At 38.0% G+C, this 20,063-nt stretch overlaps 2 protein-coding genes across 3 annotated transcripts in view; one reads left to right on the top strand and one right to left on the bottom strand.

The window, feature by feature from the left end:
- The window catches only part of gprc6a (G protein-coupled receptor, class C, group 6, member A), a 7,840-nt gene extending 6,912 nt beyond the window's left edge, over window positions 1–928 (bottom strand). The window contains exon 1 of the mRNA XM_017302124.1: window positions 870–928. Coding sequence (XP_017157613.1) covers window positions 870–928 — 59 coding nt within the window. The remainder of the gene's footprint in view (window positions 1–869) is intronic.
- tmem63a (transmembrane protein 63A) lies at window positions 874–14,675 on the top strand. Of its 2 annotated transcripts, none has more exons than XM_008398038.2 (23): window positions 874–1,076; window positions 2,776–2,941; window positions 3,149–3,228; window positions 3,390–3,459; window positions 3,549–3,586; window positions 3,685–3,827; window positions 4,779–4,830; window positions 4,923–5,031; window positions 5,111–5,181; window positions 5,276–5,356; window positions 5,781–5,898; window positions 7,052–7,185; window positions 8,079–8,222; window positions 8,531–8,684; window positions 8,781–8,887; window positions 8,975–9,061; window positions 9,143–9,208; window positions 9,438–9,600; window positions 10,264–10,369; window positions 10,455–10,622; window positions 12,140–12,255; window positions 12,349–12,399; window positions 13,632–14,675. In XM_008398038.2, exons 2-23 carry the CDS (start codon window positions 2,804–2,806, stop codon window positions 13,758–13,760), a joined length of 2,325 nt encoding a protein of 774 aa, XP_008396260.1. In that variant the 5' UTR covers window positions 874–1,076; window positions 2,776–2,803; the 3' UTR covers window positions 13,761–14,675. The 2 variants fall into 2 exon arrangements, with proteins under 2 accessions (XP_008396260.1, XP_008396261.1); XM_008398039.1 differs by lacking the exon at window positions 874–1,076 and adding an exon at window positions 1,761–1,781.
- Window positions 14,676–20,063: the final 5,388 nt, after the last annotated feature.

The following is a 20,063-nucleotide window of genomic DNA, read 5'->3' as shown; positions in this document are numbered from 1 at the left end:
CACACACACACACACACACACACACACACACACACACACACACACACACACACACACACACACACACACACACACGTACGTACGTATGTATGTATGTATACTTTTTTTCAGGCAGTTAGGACATGCAAAAGCTTTTCTTGGGAACTACATGAGATTCAGCTGAATCATTTTTCCAGAATTTTTAACAGCTAGTGGCAGAAAAAAACGATAACGAATTGAACCACTTAAAGGCACAATCAATATGCACCAAAGGTATAGCCTGATAAGATATTGCTGCAATGTTTAAACTTACTGACTTGGCTTGTTGAATTGTAATACATAGCCTAAGTTTAAATAATCTCTTTGGACATTTATTTGGGCTACACTTATGTATAGAAGTGGTTTTAAATATGACTAAAATTGCTTTCTGCCCTTTATGCCTTGATACATCGCCCAAACAGAACCAAGCCTGTTTCTGCTTATTTGCACTGCCGATTCAAACACACTCTGTGCACTGCAGGTAGAAACCTCTATTATTCACCAATGGTGGCAAATAATGTTTAATGGGGCGGTATGATTTTCCTGGCACATGATACCATTTTATAGTAGAATCAAGTGACTATGTTACCTTCAGTTGTTATAAAATGCTTTTTACATCAAGAATCCATGTTTGAATGTCACTCCCTAATATTCCTACGCATAAAAATATCAACACACACCTTCATGCTCCTGTGTTTAGCTGCTTTTATTGTTTGTGCGGTTCGATATCGTCCTTTAAAAACTTTCTAAACTGCTGTAGTCGCAATAAAAAGTGTAATTTGTGCAACCAGTTTCAGGTAGAAACCTGAAAGGAGCGGCTCGAAGACTTATCTACTGAGCACGAGACTTGCGTTAGGAAGTTCCTGCTTCTGCGCATGTGCGGAGAAGTGAAGCAGAAGAAGTCCCGCATACTTTGGTTATGTACAGTTCGAGGAAATATACTTTCAGAGTTTGTAAGGGACAAGATTGTTTGCGAGATTTGTCTGTCACTTGCAGATAAGGGATTCTCGTTACATCAGCGGCTGTGGTCCTAAATTAACTTCAGACGGTTTGTGAAGGTAAGCGAGTTCTTGTATACCGCAAAGTTTCTGGGTAACTTCCGTACCTGTTTTTCCAAATTGATTTATTAAAGCGCTTACTATTTTAAACGGTTAATAGTCTGGTTAGTGTTAATAAATTACAACTTAAAACGTGTGTTCAGCTGTGTTTCGTCAAGGTTAAAAAACCCCCCAAAACTAGCGAACAGCTGCTTGACTGACACTGTTCCTGTTTATGCTGAGACAGTTTGAGACACGTCGCTCAGCTATATGAAGATTTTTAAATTGATTATTTGCGGTAGACTAGAACAGTTAGCTTTGTCATGCCTCTCAAGTCCAGTTTGTTTCCTCATGACTTCGTCTATTTTAGCAAGAAAGGGCGTGTGTCTGTGGTTTGATTACTTGGAGAACCAGTACAATTAAACTGGCTTTGAGTACACAGAACTGCTCCGTCACTGACAGTATCTCATCTCTTTCTTCATACAAAAGCTCCTTTGGGCTATAAAGCTGTACTCTCTTATAAACCGCGGTCGTAATTGATGTTGCACATCAGGTGTGTCAAAAGTAAACGGACACTTCCCACAAACCAGGCATCAAATATATCTGATATCTGCAACCTATGTTTTGGATGTTTCCCTGCTTCAGCACACCTGACTTCAATTGATGGATGATTTGCAGTCTTCTGAATGAGGTGTGTTAAAGCAGGGAAGCATCTCAAACATGCAGGTCAGTGCACCTTGAGGACCAGGGTGGGGGAGGAAAAAAAAAAACTAACAAACAAAAAACAGCTCTAACAAAACGTAAAGCAAACAAAAATGTATACCATGGCTACTGCTTAGAAAAAAACAATATGGATCTGGACTGTTATCATGTTATATATTCCCTATATTGACTATTTTATTGGAGAGGATTTTGAAGGCCTGCTAAAATTGCTTGCTGTTTTCAAAATCAATATTCTACTGTTTTTGCAATTCTACCCCCTATGGACACACAACTTGTAACCATAGGGGGTAACAAGTTGGTCTGGAGTAACAAGTTGGTCTTAGCCAAGTGTTTCTATTTGCTCTTCTAGAGCCTGTAGTTAGTTGCTTACACAGAGACGTTACTTACCAATGACTTACTTACTAATTGCAAAATAGGAGTAATGGGTGGTGCTCCTTTAGTTTCAACACCATGATGGGTTCTTCCACTACTGGAAATATTGCCAAACGTTTTAATTCGTCTTTGCTATGAGAGCAAGGGGAACTGAGCCTAGTTTCAGCTTAACCACAGCCAGAGGAAATGCTGTGGTCACTTCAGCTCTTACTTTAAACCATAAGGATATTATGATTTGGAGATGTAGAGATGAATTTGTGATTCATCTCTTTTGTAAAATACAATTATAGTGACTGGCCAAAATGAAATGACCAAAAATGAGAATATCTACAGGTGGTAAGGTTGGAAGGTAACTTTCATTGCAAGCAAAAGCTATATTAGAAGATGCACTGCTGTGAAACATGCCAAGTAATGGTTTACACAAAACAGTTTATCAAGTTGCTCAATATTGCCAAATATTTAACTATTGTTTTTTGCTCAAAGTTGATTGTTGCACTGACAGTAAGGTATATTCTATTAATTAGTTAGTAACTTCCTAAGCATATTATAACAGTTTTCCTGATTCTCTGCCTTATTGGACATGGTCAGGTCATGTTTGAAAGTGTGTTTCTGTGATTCTCTACAGATTCTCCAGGCCTCGCCTCACTCCAGTGATGTCTGCTTTGTGGCCTATGGTGATCTCTAATTCTACAACTCCTAGCTGCTTCACCTCCAACCACACCACTGTTCTCTCAGGACTCGACTTTGGAGGAGTTCCACTTGTCCTGCTGATTAACTTCTGCGTTTTCATTGTATGTTTCTGTGGACCTGCCTCAAAATTGATTTTAGCATTGAAAGGTTTATGACACGAAATGTTCTTTCATCAGGACTTGCACACCATTCAGTAAACTCAGTACATATTTCTTTTTGTTCTTACAAATGAGTTGATGTCTCTTTGTCTTGTTTTCTACACGGAAGTCATACTCACCCTAAATTTGCTCTTGTTTTGATACCAACAGTTTCTGCTGCTGGTCTTCTCAGTCATCAGAAAGAAGTTCTGGGACTACGGTCGTTTAGCTCTGGTCGCGGACAATGAAGGGTTGGTTAATACCTTGGCATGCATTTTTTTTGTTTTTGTTTTCAGCTGTTAAAACTATGTGGTTTGGCAAATATACTGACAAGAATCTAAAAGTCTAGATTAAAATAAATTATGGTTTTAGGATAAAAAAGCATTTTTACCAGGAAACTTTTGTGTGACAGGTTTAATGAATCAAAACATCGTCGTTATGGACGAATGCCGTCCACTACTGAGGACCCTGATTATGAGTCGGTATGCAACATCATCATAAAAAAAGTTCTATCTCAAAATGCTGCCACGTTTAGTATTCTTTGTAATACAGTATTTCTGCTCCTGTACAGGGATTCTGCTCTTGGCTGCCATACATCGTCAGAATGGAGTGAGTCTTATTGAGCTTTTTTCATTTTCTTCTGTGTCTTTATTTAACTTAAACATGTTTTATCGCATGTTGCTGATTATCTTATGTTTGTGTTTCAGTGAGGAAAAAATTAAAGAGAAATGTGGCATGGATGCTGTTCACTACCTCTCCTTCCAGCGACATTTGATCATCCTGCTAGTGATCATCACGGTCACCTCCCTGTCAATCATTCTGCCTGTGAATATGTCTGGAAAGCTTTACAGTAGGTTTAACACCGAGTACTGCACCCCATCTGACAAAGACTCCATTTCATAAAAGTTAGAGTTTAACATCTTCTCAAGTGTTCAGTAATGCTGAACACTAACAGACTTACTACAACTAAGCAGAACAGAAAAACGGGAAGCAATAAAACACAATCACATGTACAGAAGTAATGTTTCTTTGTTGTTGTTTTTTTGACCTTTAAAAATACGGAAACGAGCCGTCAGTAATGGTTCAGTTCATAACGATAAATGATTTGAGACAATTTTTAATAGCTTACTTTTGCTCTTTTTATTTAAGAAAATTGGCTTTTGTATCCAGGAAGTAATAGCCGCCTGCAGAAGGCTGCTTTTAGCATTTTTGTTTTGATCAGTGATCATAATCTGTCAAATTTTATAAAAGTCTGCTGGCTTGCATGGTTTCATAAAAACATATAAATGTAATATGAGCCCCAGAAAGTAATATTCAAACCTCACTTAAATTATAAGTGAGGTTTGAACAGTTTCATGATTATATATCCTAATCTTCTCTGATAAGCTCAGAAAATGTTTAACCACAAAGAGAAATAAACTTTCATTAAATTTGACTGGGTACAAAATGAAACTAGGTTTTATTAAAGCCCAAGGGCAAAAGGCATAAAATAACAGAAGCCAGCACACCTGCATGTAAGATTCACCACAACACAACATCAAACCTAAAAGCGAACAGAAAATAAATATGGGGCTGAGAACAGGTCCCAGCCACATCCACAGCAATATGGGCGATTTTTCAACATTTCCAGTAAAACAAAATGGTTGGCAACACAAAATAACGACAGGAAATAAATAAAATGCACGGCGTAAGGGGAAAATCAAAATGTTCTTTTATAATTGGGTGAAGATGTTCACACGCTCAAAATATTTGTATTGCGTCTCTGTTGCTTGACAAAATAATACTGACTTCATTCTTCCAGGTAGTGAGGCCCATAAATTTGGATGGACAACTATTGGAAATCTTTCCATTCAGTAAGTATGATTTAAAGATTTATGCGCTCTGGTAATAAGCATGCAGTCCTGCTGTTATAGTTCTTAATGGTACCTACCATTTGTTACACCAGAAACAACTTCTTATGGCTTCATACTGTGTTTGCGGTTATCTACCTGTTCTTGACGGTAGTGATGCTGCGATTACACACGTCCAAAATGAAAGGCGTGCGCAGAGAAAGAGTGAGTCTATTTAATAGTTACACAAAAAATTGATATGATTTCTTTTATATATTATTCACCTTTCATTCATTTTCTGTAGGCCAGAAACACCCTGTTTGTGTGTTCGATACCTAAAAGAGCAACAGATGAGCAAGTAAAAACTCACTTCACGTACGTAAAATGACTTTGACTTTTTGTTTTGAAGCAACCATATCACTAATTAGGATCTGTTGCGTTGCTCATCTGCTGTTGCATTTGTCCTCAGGGAGGCATATCCTTCTTGCCAGCTGTGTGCAGTGACTTTGGGGTACAACGTGGCCAAACTCATGTACCTTGATAAGGAAAGGTAAGATCTTAGAGGTAGCTGATTTTCTTTTCTGTACTTTTAATACTCTAGACTGTAATTTTATTTATTAATACATTTGAAATGAAGGCTGAAAGATGTCGTCATGTCTCCACGGTATTGTCATCGTTTGAAGTAAACTTCGGGAACTTGCATTCTAATGCAACAGAGTTTATTTAATCCGAAGGACAAGTTATTATGTCCATCATGAGTGGAATATTAACATTTGCTGCTCTGTGACTGCTAGAGATGCAACTACGTGCTTAAACAACACCGCCGGTCAAAAGGGAGTGGCTCTGTTTATAAGAAATTAAACATATTTCAAACGCAGTCTTCATGCAAAGTAGTTAAGCATGAATGCTAGTTTAGCTTTACTTTTAGGTGAGCACCCTTTGTCTGTGTTTATGTTTTTGTTATTACCACTCAGAGTTCGAGCTGGGAAAAACCTGCGGTATTATGAGCGTATCCTGGACAAAACAGGAGTGCGAGAGCTGATCACCCCTCGTGTATGTGGCCAGTTGTGCTGCTGCTCCAGCTGTGAAAGGGTGAGATGAATCCTTTAATCAAGGCGTTCTTTACGTCACAGGGTTTTCTTCATCCACGCCTGATCTAACTACTGCTAGATCAGGCAATATCCCAAGACCTTAACCTCAATCCAGGCATGCCTCTTTAAAAACAATGCAGTTTTAAATTACAGTTAAATAACACATTATACTTCATCAGTAAGGAAGTATAATAAAAAGGAAAGTAGAAAAATAGTTTTTTTTTCTGCATTTATCCAGACCCTGGACATTTTCAAAAGTAACCTTTTTCTTACTTGAGTACATTTCTGACTACTCTACCCCCTCTGCTTATGTTCAATTCCTTACCATTTAGTGGATGCCAGGAATGAACCCAATCTTTTTTCTGTGCAGAAGTTGTGCTCACTGTTGCGTTCTACATATTTAGAAGAAATCTTCATTGTCACAATAGAAAGAGCAAAGTCAGGGAGGAGACATTAGACCAGAGGCCAGCAGCAGGGATGATGATACAGGGACTGATCAGGTAAGGAGAGATTACAACTTGCTGAGCAAAAGATATGTTTCAGGGACAAAGCAGGCAGGTGTCAGGACAAGGTTTTTACAGATATTACACTCTCATTCACACTTTAAAATAGTTTTTTGCCTGAATAGTTATCATAGGCAGCCCACTATTTTCCTCACAGACAGTTCACATCTCACACATTGTCTGATTTTGCATTTAAAAATAGATTTCAGAGATTGGGGACATTAGTTTGTATTAATAAACAATGTAGTTATTTCATTTTACATAAATATTAATTAACATATTTATTGAATAAAATGCATGGATCGCAAATATATTTATGAACGGTGAAAACTACTTAGCTTGTTAAGGAAAAGACGGACATAAACAAACCAAAAAGTTGCAAATCTTTTGGCAACACTGGGAAGTGTAGCTGATGACAAATCACAAATGTGGTATTTCATCAGAGCCTCTTATAGTGATATTTTTAAAATGCATTGATCGGGATACTAATTTGATACCTGGGATTCAAAGGTCATTTGTATTTTAAGAGATCTGTAGAAAGAAAATGGGTTTAAAAAAAAAAAAAGCAAAACCTAAATATTGCGGCTAAAAGGGAAAAAGTTAAATAAAAGGAACAATTGTTTTACTTGAACTTTGTGTTTTTTCTCTCAGGTTGATGCCATAGAATATTACAGACATAAAGAAAAGCTGCTGCTGGAGGAAATGAGACGGCATGCAGAAGAAGTGCCACAGAAACCTCTGGGTATCGCTTTTGTCACATTGCAGAACGAGGCTATGGCAAAGCAGTGAGTATCCGTTCTTCATTCAATGTTTGCAATATCTAACTTGTTCATACAAGTTAGTATGAAAAGGTTCTGTGATCTGCTGCAACCACAAGCTTCAAATCAGTTTGAGATTTAGAAGCAGCGCATAACATAAGGATGGTTTATACAGCATGAAAAACATGGTGCATATTTGCATTTATCAATACTTTGAATAGACCAAACTCTCAATACAATTAAGCTGCTTTTAGAGCATGTATGTACCAGCGTTGTACATCTGCCAACAGACAATATTTAATATGTGCGTCTGTGAACACCAACTTTTCAAGTTTTTTCCAGATATTCTCAATAATATTAAGAACCGTACTTTGACTGGGCCATTTTAATTGTACATCACTGTAGCTGTGGCTGTATGTTTAAGTACATTATACTACTAGTGAACTTCCATCTCAGTCTGAACTTATTTCAGCTGTTTTCTTCCAGGATTGGTTTTAGCTCTACTTCTCCTTCCATTAACTTTGACCAGCTTCCTTTTCAAGGATGATTGGATTGATCTCATCCAATCATCCTTCTTCCACAAGTTCTTTATGTCCCCTGCAGGACTTGTGACTAAATTAAAATGGGAGAAGTGAGAGCTATAATAGTTTTCTTTCAGACCTTGCATTGCATTTGTGGAGCATTCAATGGAAATGTTTCTGTCAAGATGTGTCTATGAAATAATGGTACAATGGTTCCTTTCATATGCACAAATGTGCCTAATTTCAGTAGTATTTAGTAGCAGTCATTTGCAGTTAATATAACTTTTTCTGGTATTGCAAATCTCAAATATATGGTTTAAGATAAAACTCTGTGCCACCAGCAGGGTGATATTGATTAGTGATACTGTGCATCACTAACTGCTGTGTAATTCACTGTAGCATTCTAAAAGACTTCAATGCCATCAAGTGTGAATGGCCAGGCTGCTGCTGTGGGAGGGAGCCTCAGCCTTCGTCTGTCAGCAGAGATCTGAATGTGAACAAGTGGCGGGTCAGCTTCGCTCCACATCCCAAAAGTGTTTACTGGTAAGATGAGAAACTTCAACACAGCACACACTGCGTGCTCCCTGTACATCCTAACTGTGTGTTAAAACTATTTCTATATTCCCTTTAAATTGTGTTTATTTACTATATTATTCATTGTTCAAAAAATAAATAAGAAAACAACAGGGTGAGGTTTAATAAATGCATACATTTACAACATATTTAGTTGTTTTGAACATTTAGTTTTATCTTTTTTTTAGTCTTGCTCATATCTTGCTTACACACAAGAACCTCTACTGGTTTTTATTTTCTTAGACTAACTTCTCTGTTTTGCTTTCCATGACCACCAGGGAGAACCTTTCGGTGCACGGTTTCTGCTGGGTCATCCGCTGGCTGGGAATAAACCTCTTCCTGTTTATCCTGCTCACCTTCCTGACGACTCCCACCATCATCATTAACGTCATGGATAAGTTCAACGTGACTAGTCCAATATACAATCTTAATGTGAGTTCTGATGACTCAAAGAACATTAAGCTGTCATGGTTTTGTTTTGGGAGCGACTGTTGATCTTTATGTTTTTTTTTTTTTTTCTCCATCCAGAGCCCCATCATCAGCCAGTTCTTCCCGACTCTTCTGCTTTGGTCTTTTTCTGCACTGTTGCCTACAATAGTGTACTTCTCTACTCTGGGAGAGGCACACTGGAGCATGTATGACGAACACATTACACTGTAGTAGTGAGTGCATTGAATAGGGTTTTATGGCAAGTACATATTTTTATTTTTCTGTTATCGCAGGTCCAGTGAGCAGCTGAGCATGATGCGAAAGTTGTACTTCTTCCTGCTCTTCATGGTACTTATTCTTCCCTCGCTAGGACTCACCAGGTAATCCCGATCAAGCAGAATGTCACCTTCCTTTAAGTGTTTTATTATTTCAAGTAACTTAGTTTGTTTTTGTCCTTGTAGTCTTGCTTGGTTTTTCCGTTGGCTGTTTGATAAAACGTTTCTAAATGACGGGAAAACAAGATTTGAGTGAGTATTTTTTTTTTTCTCATTGGTTCTCTAAATTTAATTCAGTTATATTCTTTAATTAGGATTAAGAAACATGGAATTATTTGTTGCTTTGTCTGACGCAAGCAATCATTGTCTGGATAAATGTTTCCAGTTTTGTTCTGTTGTCCCACAAGATGGTATTCATCACATCCTTCCTAGGTGTTGATTTTTAAATTTAATTAAATTTTTTTTTTAAATAATCCTCCAGGTGTGTGTTTTTACCGGATCAAGGAGCGTTTTTCGTGAACTACGTGATCACGGCTGGCCTGGTGGGCTCTGGGATGGAGTTGTTGCGGTTGCCAGGGTTACTGCTTTACACCATACGTTTGATGCTTGCTCGCTCTGCTGCAGAAAGAAAATACGTCAAACAGGTAATGACATTTTATGCTTTTTCTCATTTTTTATTAGCTATTCTTGTACACATGCATATATAAATCTGCATATTGTATATGCATAGGTATCATAATGTATTGTAATACAAGTATAATATATTTTATTTATATCATAACATATTACATAGCTTATGTGCTGTATGTAACTGGTTTCAGTTCTGTAGAATGTAGGTAAGTTCTACAGAACTAGAAATTAACTACTTAAATCTCAGATTACAGTCACAACCACATGATTTATGTATGAATAGGGAGTAGGCGTAAATAAGTTTATCTTTTCCCATCTCATTTTCAAGTCAAATTATTTTCTTGCTTATGTGTAAATGCAGTGATATTTTATAAAAATTTTTTTTTTTTTTTTAATATTTGTGTATATATGTATGTACATGTATTTCTCTTCATTCCTTTTTTACCCAGTAAGGAACATAATATGCATTTTTTATCTGTTTGTCTCAAAATAAATAAAACAATAAATATATTTAATTGTAGCAAAACTTTGACAAAAGTGTCTTTAATAAGGGCTGTTATTTCACATTTCACATTATAGGGTTTTTGTTGTACTAGAAATGTTGTCATCTATTTTATATGAATATACTTACTGCTTCATTTAGAAGTTAACTTTAATGTTTTTTTCTTTCTTCACAGCACCAAGCGTATGAGTTTGAATACGGAGCCATGTACGGCTGGACTCTGTGTGTGTTTACGGTCATTATGGCTTACAGCATCATTTGCCCCATCATTGTGCCATTTGGTAAATAATCAGAATCCCATTTCATGCTTAATTTCTGATTGTTGCCAAGTAACATGAGTGTTTACTTTATGTTTGATTCGATTAGGTCTCCTTTACATGCTGCTCAAGCACCTGGTGGACAGACACAACTTGTTCTTTGCGTACCTTCCGACTCGCCTCGACCGCAGGGTCCACCTCGGAGCTGTTAATCAAGTTTTGGCAGCACCAATCATCTGCCTCATATGGCTCTACTTCTTCTCTGTCCTGAGAGCAGGTTAGAAATAAGGGAAGTTTTCCCACAGCATAATACTACCACCACTATGTTTCACACTAGGGATTGTCTGTTAAGACTTGAAGTTAGTTTTCTTGCGACACAACAAGTTCCGTTTTGGGTCAAATTTGACATCTAAAACGCCTTTTGGCAATCTGCAATTGAGACTTCAGATTTGATATCAACATTATCGTCTTTCTTTTTCAACTGAATGTTGTTCTCCCACCTAAGCTATGGATCTCAGCAGGTCCACAGAGTTACGATGGGCCTCTTGGCTGCTTCTTTTATAAATTCTCTACTTTTAGGCGGACGGCCATGTTTAGATAGTGTACAGTAAATGAACCTAACGAACCTTTAGAGTCCATTTACTAATAAATTGGGGTTCTGATATGGTTAGATTTTTATTTTGATGTCTGAGAGTTAAGAAACTTAATCAGTTTTCAGATTAAAAAAAAAAGTCTCTTGAGATTTCTGTGAATATTTTTGCAAGGCAATCTACACTTAAAGAAAGATTTAAAAGTTGGACATGTTAACTTTCATTTTGAGTAGTCTGTACATTTTGTGATTTAGTGTTCTCTAAACCTTAACTTCAGTGTTTTTACACTGAAGTCATGTCGACAATTCTGCTGAAATACTGATATTTTAAGGTGAAATCCTAACATGAGAAAAACGAAGCTCCGATAACATATCCCCCTGCAGTCAAAGGTCACAATAAGCAATCCTCCCTGTGAAGTGTAAGCAATGTTAAAGATATGTAAACAGTACGTAATCTGCTCGCTCCCTTGCAGATCAAACATTGTGTTCCAGAACTGCATGTCTCTTAAGTGTGAAAAGCCGGTTAAGTGTAGCGGCAATCTGAGCGTATTTGAGGTTTTTAGTTTGTTGGATAACAATCAGGTATGAACAGCCTGTGTTAAAAGCCCCTAAGGCGCCAACTGAACCTCAGAACTCAAAGTTCAAGGTTGTAAAAATCTCAAATTATTGAAGGTTTATATTTTAACTTCTTCATAAAAATAATGCCTTTAACATGCCTTGGAGAGGAGAACATACTTCTTATTTTGAAGATCAGGAAATCCCAATTACTACAATAAAGGAAAAACGTTCAGACAGTTGAAATGAGTTTTTATGCATACCTCTGTGTTGTGCAACATATCATTTAACTTTATTAAAAATGTCTCGTTTTGACAGCTCACCTGTCTAGCTGGAAGGAAAATTACACTCTGTAATTTATTGTGATATCCTCCTCTTTTGCTGAGAAGAACTATTTGCAATAATTAACATGTGTTTGCAGGCAGATATTTTGCTATTATAAAAGTTATTGTTAAGATTAATCAACAGGATTGTCTGCTTCAAGCAGCTGAAAGCCACAAACACACCTGTCTGAGGCAAATAAGTCAGTACTACGTCATGATTTACCTGTTTTTTTTGTTTGTTTTTGTTTTTTTTTTACCCTGCTTGTTTTGTGTTCTTGGGAGTCGACCTTAGTAGTGTGTTTAAAATCATCCTGTACTGTCTTTCAGGTTTCCAAACGGCTACGTCCCTGTTCACCTTAGTTGTCCTGTGTTTCACTGTCTTCATCTGTTTGGGCTTCTCCTGCTTCGGCCACTTCAAGTACCTCAGTCCTCATAACTACACGGTGAGTCTTCCCCCACCTCTGCGTGTGAGCGCACCGTTGCCGTGACGTCATCCTTCACGCTGAGCCTTCAACTTGTTTGTTTTTCTTTTTCAGGTGAAAGAGGAGGACCAGGATACAGTAGAGGGAGTGCAAGAAAATACTAAGGTGGTGTACTTGTGCCTGTTCTTTCAAAATAACAAGTTCCACTGTCAACAAAGATCATACATGTCGAGAACATGTTCCATGCTGACCTGAAGTTAACCTCGCTGTTTGTTTGCTGAACTTATTGGTCATGTTTCTGGTATTAGTTATTAACTAACGAATCATTACCATCATGTCTGAAATATTTCTGTTTGGAAGCAGTACAACAAACAAGGAGACTTAAGGTAGAATACACACATAGAAGACTGAACCAAAGTTCAAATTAGCAGATTTACCACATTTTTGGCTAGAATGTATGGAAACCTTGCATGCAAAACATTGTGCGGTTCTTTCACAGTGAGACTTAAAGTTTATGTCCTCAGTTTGCAAGGCAGCGAGAAAAAAAACTGTGTTAAGCTTTCTAGTTGACTGTTCATATGGGCAACTTTCAGCAAATAACTATTGCTTGTAGTAAGTTCTGGACCTAAATAGTATGACATCTTGTCTTTCCTATTTTGAAGACGGACTAGATATAATGGCTCTATGTGTCAAGTTATATTTATACCAAAGGCTGGCAGGAACTTATGGGTTAGTGCTGATAAGATTATCAACTTCCTGATCATTTTAAACATGTGAAGTTTCAACTTGGGGGTGGGGGGAAAAAGAAAACTTTTGGTTATATACATTTTATTGGAGTTTTTAGGGGTACAAAAAAATTGTAGTTATTTTAATTTGGTTTAAACAATTATTTCTTAACATAGATTTTTTTTTTCCAACTGAATAACCATAAGTAATAGTCACCATTGACCAGTTCACCCTAAACAAGAACTAGTTCTACATTCTGTTCACGTCTTTAAAACTGAATTAAACCTGAMTATAAGTTTAGAGTCTCAAATTGAACTATTCCCTGCTGTTGTTTTGATTTTTCCTCACCTAATCTTAGTTTTTATTTCCAAACTCTCAATAAAACGGCTTTCATCTATTTATTTTCAAACTTTAATTGTCAGAAAACAAAACAAGTGTGAAGATTTTATCAAAATTTAGTATTATATATTTAATTGCAGCCATTTCTAAAACACTTTGAGGTACGTTTCTGTTATAAACACGGACGAAATTGTCAATCATGCAAGTTAAAGACGTCATCTGTGCTTTTACTATGCTTTCTTTTGCGGAGATCAAAGTTTGTTACTCAGTGCTTTCAGATTATGGAAGATGCCATAAATGCTAACCCTCTGTCCTTATCTGCACATCTGCAGGTTTATCTTCCAAGAGTGCTCGATACCCGATCACCGGCCACCACCACAAAGGAACCTAGACCTCAACAGTCGTATGGCTCCTTAGACGACGGTGTACCTAAGAGCTTTAGTCCAGTCGAACATTCATAACTCCTTGGGTTCTGTTGCGGCGCACCTTAGAAACAAAGATGCCTGTAGTTACCAAAAGTGATTCTACTTGCTTTTCAGGTGTGATTATAAACTGTTCCAGGGAGTCCCACTAACACTTCCCCTGTTCAAACATCAACCCACTATCCTTAATCCTTCTGTGATTAAATCGCATCTAATGTTAGTTTCCAGGGGCTTGTTTATAAGAAGGAAAAAAACAATATCTCAGGAAATTTTTTTGATATTAGACATATCGTTTGCACTTGAGCAGCATAGACAGAACACATCCTGTTTGAGGACACTTTCAAAAGGACCAAGTAATATTTGTAACAAACACTGCCATTCAGAACAGGCCGAAAACTAAGGAACTCTTTGTTGGCTACTTGCACATTTTAAACCTACAACTTACCAAAGAGCTGGACAAGCACAAGTAGATATTTTCACCCTTCGAGGGAAAGATTTTATATCGCACCTTCTGTATCTTTTATGTTTACTGAAATGACTAGTGTTTTTGCTTTATTAATGAGACAGAGAAACCAAGACTTTTGCATTTACAAATATGGCAGAGGGTTCGCATCCGGAAGTTCACTTTTTGTTGTAATTATGCATTACTATAGTATCCACAGGTAAACAGAAATACTTTACATTTTAAAGATCGAATTAATCTTTTACCTAGACGTTTTTGTTGTTGAATGTAATAGATTTTTAAGTTATTTTTCAAAGGAGTTCTTAATACATTTTTTATTTTTTTTGTCAAAAGGGTGAAGGAGTTCAGTGTTAATATATTGTCGTTTTTAAACTCCAGGGATATTTTGAGGTACATGTGCTCATCTTGTCACTGGGGGGCGCTGTTGAGCTGCAGTAAAGATGTGGGTCCCCTGAAATATTCATAAAGCTGTAACAAAAAGGTCAAACCCACAATGTTGCATTGAGCATTTCTAACTTATTCTGACACTGGTCTGGACCAGTTTACTGAGCTACAACCCTGCCAGCTCCACCTCCTCACCTGATCCTTTACTATTGTTTCCTTTTCTTTTTCTTACCCTCTCTTTCTCCTGGCCTTTCCCCTTTCTCACCACAGTACCTGCCTCAGCAGGGAAACACCACTGTTGTTAAATAAAGGGCTGTCTAGAAGGGGACTGCAGTGATTAGCACAGTTGTTTGAGACAAGTGATGAAGTGGTACACTATCACGTTGAGGTTGGTCGCCGTGGTGAAAGGAAAGGTTTGGACGAGGCTCGCTGTAATCTAATGGAGCCTCGCAGTGGCGCTAGGAGAACAAAAGCCAGTTCAGAAGCAGAAAGAGTTGAAGAGGTTTTCAGTTGCTTCGAGAAAAACGACTTTGCTTGTTCACTCGCTTTGCAGTGTTAATGTCCACACATTCTTTTAAGGTCCTTTCAGGCTACAGAATGGTAAAACACAAGTTTGAGGAATACATTTATCATTTTATCTTTACAAAGCACACTTTAGAGTATTTGAATAAAATATTTTAATGTCAATTCAGTAAAATCTGAAAGCACCTATTTTTCATTTTTGATGGGGGTGATTATGGCTCACCACCTAGGTTGTCATTTAATCTGAGGGTGACACAAGTGCCAAAGAAAAGGAAATTACCCGCTGTACCCATATAAGTCGTCTCTTGTTGCTTGGATGTTCAGTAAAATCCAGTATCTGATTTATGGATTTTAATTCTGTGTTGAATTACTCTGTTTGCACTATTTAGCACCTCTTGTTCAAAATCTAAAAAAATCTAGAGCTGTAAATCCTTAAGAGAATTATTTTTGCACAGATCAGAGATCATTTTAAACACAGTTTTAGGTTTACTTCTTTTTGTGAAAAGACAAAAAGAAGTTGATGCTTTTATGTTTTTACATAAAACCCACTTTAGACAAGAATGAAAATGCTCTATACACAATCCAAGCCTGGAGTCCGTTATTTTGAGGTGACTGTAGATTTTAAAGTTTTATTTCGTGTTTATTATTATTTTACTTTGTGAAAAATAAGAAAAAATATTAAATGAAGGAGGAGCTGATCAAGGATGCCATTCGTGCAAAAGTCGCCTCTGTCATGAAGTTGAAGTTTATATATGTTTAAGCAAAACATACAGCTTATACTGCTATGTTTTTCATTAAAGTTCAAAATATGACTATGCAACTATGTCTCATTTTGTTTAAGCTGTAATAATCAGAATCTGTCATGGCTGCAATACAAAAAAACGCAACAAAGCCACATGACAAAGCTGTGCAGAGTCGGGATTTGGGGGCCACTAATGGATCGCAGATATTCTCATGCAGCTCCAAGAACGAGGAGTTTGATGTTGGACACCTGATATACTATCTGTGCTTCGTGTATACAACGCTCAACCACTGCTGGAGAAACTTCCTCTGAGGAGCAGAAGTAATAAAGATGTTACGACTGCGGGCCTCGGGAAGCATTGGCATCCAGCGGCTAGCGCAACACCGAGCAGCTTTCCAAATCCACACATGAAACTAAACTCTGACCCAGAGTTGGACACGCCACAATTCACTGGCTCAGCTCTTGGCCAAGGGGTTCTCGACTTGTTCTCGTGGGCGTGTGAAAGTTTTGATCCAGCTGCGTGTAAACCGGGTGTGGCGTGCAGCATCTTGTGTTCAAATACACATGTATTATGTAGTTTTACACAAAACGGGCTATTCATTTTTTGTAAACCACATTTCTGAAGATGGGAACCCGAAGACATGCAACATTTTGCAAATAATTTAAAACCTCAAGTTAAAAAAAAAAAAAAAAAATCCGTAATCTTTAAAGTTGTATGTTCCTTTCAAAAGTATTGCAACTCTTTAACTTTTTTCACATTTTCTCAAAATGTTTGACACTTGGTGTGAATTTATATGCAACCCCCTCCATTTCCATTGTGGCTCTGTTGAGAGTCCTTATTCTGCTGGAAGGAGAACCTCCAACCCAGTCATAGATCTTCTCCACTCTTAAGTTTTCTTTCTGGCTTATATTTAGGTTCCCATAATCCTATTTTCTCTCACCAGCTTCCTCACAACATGGATCATGTTCTTCTGACATGGCCATGTTCAGTGACTTTATTTTTCTAACCTGTTCCCCTGGCGACTGATTTGAAATGCTTGCCATACTTTTCAGATTTTTATTTGTAAAACCTTTTTGCATAATTTTCAGATATCATTTTTTTGCATATGACATATGCACTACTTTGGGGATCGGGTTTTTTAATTTTGAAAGAGCAGGTAGGCCAAAGCCCAGAGTCTGTTTTCAAAAAAAAAAAAAAGGCAAATGTATATTATGATTCATTTGATACTAGGTCTATGCAATAAAATACAGTTTTTATGTAAAAATGTACCTTATCAGTGACATTGTTATGGAGGGCACCATTTGGAAATGGTGCAGAGAAATTGTCAGATTCAGTTGATGATAAATGTAATTTTACAACCTCAGAAAAGGGAGGTTCAGGCTTTCAGGGAAAAAGGCGTTCAATCATTTAGCTTTCTTATTTTTCTTCTCTAAATTGAACAAAATTAGGAAATTCCTTCCTCCTTAATATGTCCTGTCTTGATTGATTTGGATAACAACTCTGTCCGCAAGAGTTTAAATTCATAGCAAACATGACTGTGTTGTGGTTATCACTGCAGGGGGTTTGACAACTCTTCTAAAAAATAGTGTCAGCGAACAAAGTTTGTCTTCCCTTCGACACATGTAATTAAAACGCCACCTTACAAAAGCTGAGAGGGAAAAAAAATAATAAAAAAATTACACATGAAAGATCCACAAATGCCACCAGCCTGTCTAGGCCTGAGTTTAATTAAGATGGACCTGGTTGAAGTCGAGTTGAAGTGTTTGACGTGGCTGTGTTGTGGAAATCACTGCAGGGGCTCTGGAGCACTTCTGAAAACTGTTGTCGCTGAACACGATTCGTCTGCGCTCCTGCGAAAGCAATTAAAACGCCACAGTAGAGAGAGAGACAGAGCGGCAAAACACAAATCCATGAATTCCATCAGCCTGTCTGGGCCTGAGTCTGATACAACTCGTCTGAGCCGAAGAAGAAATCTTTAGCCAGCACTGTGGTCTAATGAATCAATTTTAAATATCTTTTTTTTTTTTTTTTTTTTCGAACCTGCTGACATGGAGATGAGCTGAGGACCAGATGGAGCTGTCATCCTAGCAGAAAGCTGTTTAAAAAGGAATGGAGGTGCAGGGAAAATTCAGAGGCCACAAACACCCAACCATTCAAACCAGCTTTAGGCCAACAAATGCCTTCATTCAATTTTAGTCTTTTCTTAATGTCATTTAGCGTTCTGCACTAATTACATCAGTTTGGCTTCTTAGTTAGAGTTCACATGCAAAAATGGGCATCCTACTGTTCAGAACATTCGCTCCTTGAAAAGTACCTTATTAGAAAAGTGTTGCAAAAGAAGAAGGAAATTTACACAATTCAAGTTCATCTAACCAGGGTCAGATTTGGGAAAATCTGAAATGTGTGGCATGCTTTTGTTTTCAATCACCTGTACTCTAATACACATAAATTTTTTTAAAAAATCAATTTCCACCATATACCTTCAGAAGTCACCTAATTTGTAAATAGAGCTCACCTGTTTGTAAAGTAATCTGAGTATAAAACCAGATGTTTGACAGAAAAGTAAGACTGCACATCAACCTGAACCCTAAAACATGGAAGTGGCAGCTTCCATGTTATATAGGTTGGCCAAATATAGGTTTGGTTTCAAACGGTGGATTTCTCTGGATTGGTCAAATAAAATCACTAAGACTTAGCTGTTTGAGTATTATGAGTATACACAGCACACATCCTTCTGCTGAAGCTGTTTATCCAGCATTAATCCAAAACCACTGTGTGGAGTGGAGGTGTGACAGCCACTGAACTCTGTGCCCTAACTGCATTTGTTATTGTTCTGATCTGGGCCTTTGTATACCAAATACGCTATTATTTAGTCACCTTCCTCCCTCATTCTCAGTATTCACTTAATTCCACACTCCCAGGCCAGCAGAGTTGAGAGAGAACCACTGTTTGTGTGCGTGTGTGTATCAAGTAAGGATTAAACCCTATTTAGAGTTCGGAGGTTTTAGGGTCAGATTTCCTCCTTGTCACCGCTAAGATCGATGGATGTGACCTCTGACCAATCTGCGCCGATCTGTTTATAAACACGGCAGCGGCCAATCACGGCATCGCGTGGGCTTGTGCCAACCAATGAGCGGGGCTCCGGCGATATCATGCTCTGTGGCACTCCCATCTTTTGTCCGTCAGGATTAGTGCCATGGCAACGCTGGCCGCCTGGGAGCTGAGTTTCCCAGAGCAGCGGGACCAGGACAGAAACAGACTGCTTCAGTCCAAGTCTGACTTCCTTCCTGGGCCAATGAGGGAACAGAACTAAGGTGGTGTGCATGTACGTGTGATAGTCTGAGTCCAAAACTTCCACAAAGAGTGCCAACTCTAATGAGGTGCCATCCTGAGCCACAAGCTCAAAGTTTGTTTGTCTGTGTGGGTGAGTAGGTGGGTGTATGAGGGGCCGTTCTTCTGTGTTCTGTTCTGTATGGGGCAAAGTCACACCACTCTCCCTCTCTTTTTTTTCTCAATGGACTACATTAACCAGAAGGGCAGAGGGCCAGGCAGCTGAAATCACCGCTGCTGACGAGGCATGTGACTTCAGACCGAGGCCTCTTTGTCTGGACAATTACAGCCAACACACAGAGCCCTGAAAATGTCGCGTGACATGGGAAGAGAAAAGGACGAGCATGAATGAAAGCTCAGGAATAAATGAAACCAGAATGTGCGTACTGCTGCGTGGTCGTAGTGATTGGAAAGTTAGAAACCTAAGGCTGAGGTTTTAAACCGATTAACGTGCCATCGGTTATGTTTTTGCAGTTCGGCATTTATCGACTACAAAACGAGGGACTTGAACCGATGCAAAAGCAGGAAACGCTGCAATTCAATACAGCTCTTAATTGGCTTGATGCAAATAAGCGGGGAACAAAGAAACTGATATCAAATTGCAGCACATGGCACTTTTTCCTCAGTGTCTGTCGAGCATGCAAAGTGAGCAGACCGAATGATGGACCTTCATGGAAATAGAGTAAAAATGTTTTTAGTTATGAAATGCAGATACAATGAGAGGCCAATTTAGTAATAACATTGATGGGGAATCTCTTGAAGAAGACTCCTACTGGCCGTTTGTGGCATTGCAGTTTAAAGTATCTGCACTAAAGTTTGCAGTAAGTGATAAATTCAGCTTAGCCCCTCAAAGCACTTGTTTATTATAGTGATCACACAATAAAACAATATATATATATA

The sequence above is a fragment of the Poecilia reticulata genome, linkage group LG21, assembly GCF_000633615.1.
Source record: "Poecilia reticulata strain Guanapo linkage group LG21, Guppy_female_1.0+MT, whole genome shotgun sequence".
Lineage (NCBI taxonomy): Eukaryota > Metazoa > Chordata > Actinopteri > Cyprinodontiformes > Poeciliidae > Poecilia > Poecilia reticulata.
Note: the sequence above shows the minus strand (reverse complement) of the source record. Positions and strands in the feature narration are given on the sequence as shown.

Excerpts from the sequence above, each read along its gene's own strand:
- tmem63a (XM_008398038.2), top strand. The coding sequence starts at position 2,804 with ATGTCTGCTTTGTGGCCTATGGTGATCTCTAATTCTACAACTCCTAGC. Across the intron at positions 3,587-3,684 it reads CCATACATCGTCAGAATGGA|TGAGGAAAAAATTAAAGAGA; the intron begins GTGAGTCTTATT and ends TTTGTGTTTCAG. Across the intron at positions 8,888-8,974 it reads GGAGAGGCACACTGGAGCAT|GTCCAGTGAGCAGCTGAGCA; the intron begins GTATGACGAACA and ends CTGTTATCGCAG.